General features: G+C 29.4%; 1 protein-coding gene across 2 annotated transcripts; it reads right to left on the reverse strand.

The window, feature by feature from the left end:
* Positions 1-1,815: 1,815 nt before the first annotated feature.
* On the reverse strand, positions 1,816-7,079 carry LOC129874978 (agamous-like MADS-box protein MADS2). Of its 2 annotated transcripts, none has more exons than XM_055950391.1 (8): positions 6,598-7,079; positions 4,408-4,486; positions 4,078-4,142; positions 3,075-3,174; positions 2,929-2,970; positions 2,789-2,830; positions 2,378-2,517; positions 1,816-2,156 (listed from the first exon to the last, which is right to left on the reverse strand). In XM_055950391.1, the coding sequence occupies exons 1-8, from the start codon at positions 6,780-6,782 to the stop codon at positions 2,069-2,071; spliced, it is 741 nt and encodes a 246-aa protein (XP_055806366.1). In that variant the 5' UTR covers positions 6,783-7,079; the 3' UTR covers positions 1,816-2,068. The 2 variants fall into 2 exon arrangements, with proteins under 2 accessions (XP_055806366.1, XP_055806365.1); XM_055950390.1 differs by having other exon boundaries at positions 2,378-2,520.
* Positions 7,080-7,869: the final 790 nt, after the last annotated feature.

Here is a 7,869-nt window from a genome sequence, read left to right on the forward strand (position 1 = left end):
ACTATTTCTTCCTTTATTATTTTGTTTTGAAGTCAGAGCCTAAATTCAGATGTATGATCTAAAGTTTTAAATTTCATGTATAAAGTCAATTTTGAGACGGCTGAACTTTTCTTTTACAAAAATGTATATTTAAGGTTTTATTCAAATAGGGGTTCAGAAAACAGCTATTTATGCACTTCGGCCGTAAAAAGTATATCTTTGAAGATCCAGCACCTTTGTTTGTAAGTGGTGACACTAAAAGCCCAAAAGAACAATTTCTTTTTTTATAATAAATAAAGCAAGAAAGAATAATAGGGGGTATTTAATTAAATTTATCATTTTCTTTACGAGAAGGTTGTGCAGATACCTAAAGCTACTTTACTCTATGAAATTACAAGTAATATGATATAGAATAATTCCTTATTTATTTATATTTTTAATAGAAACTACACATTAGATTCTTCAATAAAACGTGAGGTCGAATAATAAATTGAGTGGGTTTTAGATTTAAAAGAAAAAAAGTTTGGATGGCTACTGCTAACTAACATATATTCACAAAAGAATAATAAATTCAATGTAGTAATCCAACAAATTTATTCTTCAATTAATAATGTAGAAAGTACTTTAACAAAATTCCTACTAGTGAAAATAATAATGGAGAAAGTAAAATATACTGCACAGATCTGTCAACCCAAGTAGAGTAGTTCATTTCCTCTTTGTTCATAGTTAATATTTGGAGAAACTAGGGTGATTTTATTAGAATGACCTTGTAGGTGAACGGTTTTGAATTTTTCGATTGTTCCATTAGCAAACTTTATATTTTTATACCAAGCGGAGATCAAAAGTCCAAGACCATTAATTTCCAAGATTATTAGGTGTAATTTCGTGAAAATGATGCATCTAAAAGCCTTTATGGAAATTCCAGTGGGCTGTCTTTACAAATGAGTTTTGAAGGACTAACTTAAAAGCCATGTTTTGTCTTGGGCCATATAGTAGTTCATCTCACTAGTTTGGGCTTTTGATAACAGAAAAAAATAGAAAAAAATACTTAATTGAGTGTTTTTTAAAATTTAATTACTGATTTTAGCAATATTTTTTATTTATTATAATTTATAGAAATACATAGCAATATTATGATAAATCTACACTTGTATTAAAAATGAATTATGCATACAATATAAATGTATTATAAGTGTTTTAAAATATATATTATGTTTGTGTAGTAAGAAATTGACATAATGTATTATAAATCTATTAAAGTATGTGATAAATGTATTATCTATCTATAAAACTTGTATTATATATATTTTATAAATAGTTCTCTGCAATATGTATTAAAACTGTATTATAAGTGTTCAGTGATTTTTTTTTTATTGCTATAGATGGTAAATATTTTCTTAATATTGTATATTTTCTTATGTTCGTGGATAAGCAAAGAAATATTATTCTTTCATGAATAAAGGGTGTATTCAGTAGAAAAGAAAATGTTTTCATGGAAAAGATGTTTATTTGAAAAATAAGCGGGTTCTTGTTTTTCTTATGTTGGTGTGTAAGCAAAGAAATATTACTCTAAAAATAATTAAGTACTATATATATATTATCTATACACATTGGGGATTATGTGGGGGTTGGGGTTGTGGGGTGGGAATTACAGGATGAAATGAAGATGAGGTGTATTGAAAAGTGGGAGGACACAATCACCATGGAATGTCGATTGTTAAACTTGTTTTCCCTACTTCCATTAAGAAAGCCATTTTGAAGGAACTCTTTTTTCTAGAGAAAATGTTTTGATCAATCAAACATAAAAAGTTTAGAACATTTTCGGCACACCCAAAGGAAACTGAATTCACAGAAAAAGATACTAATAACAATCATCCTTCAGCAACATCCATCCATCCACCTTATGATATGAATACATTTCCAAGCAAACAGGTTGTTTTTATGCAAAGAAAATGGTTCACCTTAGTATTTATCAATAAAACTATGCTCAAAATTAGAAAAAGTACTGAAGTTTTCCTTTTTATTATAGAATATGCTTTTATGCAAAGCTGAAGATAAGTCAGAGTAGGAGTGTTTGAGGGACATTAATTCACAGCATCCAGCCAGGTATCATACCAGTCACGTTTTGGGCATTTGTTACTGCTGTTATTTGGCTTGAAGTTGTTATTGGATCGTACCTGTAATAAATCAAAATAAAAGAATTTTCGTTTTAGACTATAAGCGATATTGGTTTGCTTCTCTTTTCTTTCTTTTTTCAGAATCACCTATAGTTTTTGCTCACACTTAATCAAAGGTACTTCGTACTAGAGCAAGTCTTGACATTGTCAACTAATCGTCAATTGCAAATAGAAATAATTCATTAAAAAGTAACATATTTAACGACAATGCTAGAATATACCCAATTTGCAAGGAAGAGTTGCACTCTAGAGGTTGGAAGAAACCCTGAGATTGAGCATGTTGCTGCTGACCATAAGTGAGACTTTGCTCAGCACCACCCCATGTTTGTTGCAGGTTGTTTTCAGCATATATCTCTTCCATCTGCTAACAAATTATATGCAATTCAATGACATTACAACAGTGTGGTTGATCAATAAGTAATTAATAAAGAAATGGATCCTCAACCTAACTCAACCCCAAAAGTTAGTTCGATTGCTCAAGGCCATATAAAGAAAATACACATTTTAGCTAGGTGAATATAAATTGATGAAAAATAAACATTAAGCGATATTTCCAACAACAATCAATTGGAATACAACTATATAAATTGAGCTAGGAAAATGAGTTACAATCACATGTATGGGCAACCTACCTTTCTTTCAAGAACCTTGTTAGCCTCATTCCACAATTTCTCCTGTTATAATTAAATGGAAAGTTAACCTCAATTACTTAGTACTATTTAACACATACATCATGTTGATCTAACAACATTATAGAATCAAATGAGAATACCTTAGTTTGAAGATCAGAAAGCTGGTCAAGCATCATTTGTGTCTATAGAGCAGACAGAAGATACAATTAGGATACTTGAATAAAAGAGGATCCAAAAATTTCTTATTGTTTTATTTTAATAATATGCTATTTATAAGTAAGCTTACCCTGGTGGACCTAATGTGTTTGAGGGAAGTATCAAGTTGGACCTCAAGATGCTCAAGATCATCTATAGTCAGAGGCCCCAACTCATCTCCAAGAAGGTGTCTGTCAATGAATATGTCAAGTATAATAAGTTATCAAGAATACAAGTTGTGTACATTCTAATATGTCACATAATTTAGGTAGCATGATTATGGTTAACTTAGGGGTGTCAAATGGCCGAACGGATTAAAATAGGGCTGAATAAATAATTAATCCGCCCAAATTTACTTGGACTAAAATGAATTGAGCAAAAAATCGGATTAGATCATAACCCGTTCAATTTGATTCATTTAATTTGAACAATACTGACATACTGCAATAATTCATAGATCTATACTAATAAAGGAAAACCAATTTCTCAACAAAAAGAAAAGCTAGAAAATAAGAATATTTGTGAATAGTACTTTTAGAGATGTCACTTACAACCTTATTTGGTTTGCTATATTTATTTATTTTGAAGCTAATGATAGCATTATCGAACCATTAATTGGTGACACTCTAAACCTCCACGTATATAGTTACATAACAAATGATATTAATATGTTGAATTACTATAATGTTACTAGACTGTTATTTAGATAAATAATTTTTTTAACCAAACCAATCTAAAAATATGAATATGTCTACCTTTTATAAGTACTCATAGAGAAGACTAAAGATATTTTTTTTTGAAAAAAGAGAGACTAAAGTATCATATAAACTGATGGCCTTTCGTAATGATTACATAACTGCAGTCAACGTCTATTCCAATAAGCAAAAATAAGTTAAAATGCTGGTTAATTTGGACATAAAATTGGGCTAAGTTGGCAATTATTTTTAAATGGATTGTGATTAAATGTGCTATGATCTATCCCATTTTTAAATGATCTTGATCCCAATTCATAAAATTTTGGACGGATTGGATAGGTCAATGGTATTTAGGTCACATGTGACACCCCTGGGTTAACTAACTAGCTAGTTAATTACCTTTGATATCGCTGCAGTGACTCATACTTAGCTTTGAGTTTCAAGTATTCCCTGTAGCTGCTTTGCTGCAATGGCTCACGAGATGATCAACAACTTGAAAGAGGTCAATATATATATATATATATTTAAATCACGAGTAAAAATCTTAAATCTTGCTTACTTTATTCACGAAAAAAATATGATAAGAAAAAGTTGTGATCAAGCATCATTCAATATCATGTCAGAAATTAAATCAACTAAATGACATATAAGTTATGTTGTGGTAAAATCATACATCTTTTCTTCCTTTGAAAAGGTGAAGTCGAGGTAATTACTACTAGTTTTTGTTACCTCATTATCTTTGATTGATCGATTAACTTCCAATGTTCCATAGCTGCATTTTTGGTACCTCTCAAGGGTTTTGAGCATACTGTTGCACAAGAGAAATAAAAAATAAAAAAGGTAATAATTGTCAGCTTTGTAGATGTTTTACATCACAATTTAGCACTTGCACACTTAAATAAGGGGAGAACATAACTTATATGACCAAGAGAGTGGCAAACAAGCAGATCGAATTAAATATAGGCGAATTTAAATGAAAATAAATAAAATATTCAATCCATTTTTAATTAATACAGCTATAAAATGGGCTAACCAACAAATAATATTTTTATTCAAGGGAAACTTACATAAATATACAATATTAAGAAAATATTTACCATTTATAGCAATAAAAAAATAATTTCACTGAACACTTATAGTACATTTATAATACAGTTTTAATACATATTGCAGAGAACTATTTATAAAACATATATAATACAAGTTTATAGATGGATAATACATTTATCACATATTTTAATAGACTTATAATACATTATGTTAGTTTCTTACTACACAAATATAATATATATTTTAAAACACTTATAATACATTTATATTGTATGCATAATTCACTTTTAATACAAGTGTAGATTTATCATAATATTGCTATGTATTGCTATAAATGGTAATAAATAAAAAATATCGCTAAAATCAGTAATTAATTTTTAAAAAGCACACAATCAAGTAATTTTTCCTTTATTCAATCCATCTTTAATTAATACAGATATAAAATGGGCTAACCAACAAATAATGTGGATAGAATATTATCCATGACTTAAGAAATAGTACACCAGCGAAAAATCAAAATAATTTATTTTTAAAGACATATAAACTTAGACTCCAAAAAGTAAAAACTTACGGAAATAACTAGCATACAAATGGGTATTGATAATATGGATATTCATATTATTCTTTTGTATTTCCATTTTCTTAGTGAATAATATGAACAATATCCTTCTCCGGATTGGATGGCTACTCCTTTTTTATACCATTTTGCCAGCCCTGTATGACCATGCAAATTATAAATGTGATGAAAACATTAAACAGGTTTGAAGAATGCTCTTATCTTTGAGGTTTCGATTTTTATTAATTAATAAAAAAAAATATTTTTTTAAAAAAGGTTTGAAGAATGCACTCGAGAAATAATTGAGGATAAAATTTAGATGTGTGATCTATGTAAAATATCTTTCTAAAAGTAAGATTACAAAGCTGACTTGAGGAGGTTGCATCTAGCAACAAACTACCCTAATGTACCCAACTACTTCATCAGGTCCATTTACTTGTTGTATTAAATAGGTAATTAGTTTTATTTTTAAGATTACAAATTTATTTATTAAAATTGAAAATATCTTTTGAATGACCTGATAATTCTTTATATTAACGATGTAAATAACTTAAATTCTTTAACCGTAACAATCAACTTGATGATTTTTCCCACCGTGTTAATTTACAGCCTTTCCGTTAAAGAAGTCACAACTCAAATGATACGTAAAGGGAAATTTGATTCACAAATGATAAAAAACCAAAACATGCATGCCATCAGATTACCCAAAAGATATTTACTAAGCTTCTTAAAATGTGAAATGATGCGCATTAGTATAACTTAAGCTCTTTATTTAGTTATGAATTTTAAAGTAAGGAACTTTACGAAGCACATAGTAATACCCGGTGGACAGATTTATCACAAATGTCTATGATCACAGAGGTAAAAAAGGGGATTCAAAAAAGACATCTTGAAGACTAATTTGTTAAAAGATGAGCCATATCTTTTACCAGAGTTTTTCCATCAACAAAAAGATCAAAAAAGGCGTAGAATTAAAGACTGGGAGACGGTGTTTTATCTGGTTAATCAGATCTGTAGGTACGACTACTCATATTTACCCTAAGAGGAGATTGACAATATAATATATGATCGATCTAAACTTACAAGTCAGGATCTGACACCAGAGGTTGCTCGGATGATAAACAACCTCCATCACCAACTCGTCACTAACAAAACAAAAAGAGTGAGATCGAGCTCCTAGAAACATATACTATTAAGTAAATTTTTGATGTTGTATTTAACAGATCTTTGATAACATTATGACCAAATTGATTAGCAAGTGTTAGATCATGTAGCTAATTTCAGATCTTAGAAATAGAGTAAAGATTAATTACTTGTTTGTGCTGCAGAATTCATATAGCTTTCCACGATTAGAGAAAACGAGGAGAGCAACCTCAGCATCACAAAGCACAGATAATTCATAAGCTTTTTTGAGCAATCCATTTCTCCTCTTTGCAAAAGTGACTTGCCTGTTTATCTTGTTCTCTATCCTCTTCAGCTCCACTCTTCCTCTACCCATCCTGATCTTTACTTTTTTATTATTATTTCTTCTCTTGGCTAACTATGACACCCTCTTTTCTCTCCTAATGAGTCAACCAAAATTGTGAAAGAAATGCAAACCCTAGCTAGACACAAAGAAAGGAAAAATGATTTTTATGAGTTTTTTTTTTGGAGTTTCAATGAGAGAGAGAAAATGAACATGGGTTGTTCTTTGTCTATGCCATTTCTTCTTATCTTCTTCTTCTTCTTTAGGGATTCTTTGTTTTAACTTTAGGATTTGCTTAGGTACTACAAATTTAGATACCTTAGAGATTTAGGGTTGGTTCTTATTTCCACTACTTTTTCAAGTTTCATGAATTTAGCCAATGCATTAAAGGGATGTCTTACGCTTCAATTTGGTGCGTGGACTACACGACGGATGACTATTCGCAGTTTGAGTTTCACGCGACTGGTTAATTGTTGGAGCTTTTTGGTTTTCATTTGTGCGGTCCATCAGTGAAAAAACAAAGGCGTGTACTAAATTGGATGGACACGTGTCGATGGATTAGTGGATATTACGTACATATCATGCGTATGCAAATTCTCACTTCTTTCACCGTAAAATTAACATTAAAGAAAGATAAAAAAAAATGAATTTATGGAATGTTTTATTGAATTTTTGTTTGACAATTTACAGCAAAGTTAATTTTAATATTATTACATGTTATTTTATTTATTTTGTTTATCTTGTTATTCACGCTTATTTTTTAAAAAATTAATTCTTCTCTAATACACTTTTTTGAGCCGATAATTTATTGAAAATATAATCTCTTTATTTCATAAAAATATAATAAAATTTACGTATATTTTATTTTTCTCATATTTTATTTTATGAAATTGTCCTTAATATGTTGTTATTGTTGTTATTGGTGCCATGGATCAATGGCCTAAGATTAACACGAATAACTGTAAACAATTTTAGAATTAAGATAACATTTTAGAACCAAACGAAAAAGTGTATGGAGTTAAGGAGTGGCACTATCGAATTCAATGTCTTTTTCAACAATTCATTTGTCTACTTATGCCTTATTGGACCCTTTGATCTTAATTGTTTTATTTTATTTCTT

Source organism: Solanum dulcamara, chromosome 11 (genome assembly GCF_947179165.1).
Source record: "Solanum dulcamara chromosome 11, daSolDulc1.2, whole genome shotgun sequence".
NCBI lineage: Eukaryota > Viridiplantae > Streptophyta > Magnoliopsida > Solanales > Solanaceae > Solanum > Solanum dulcamara.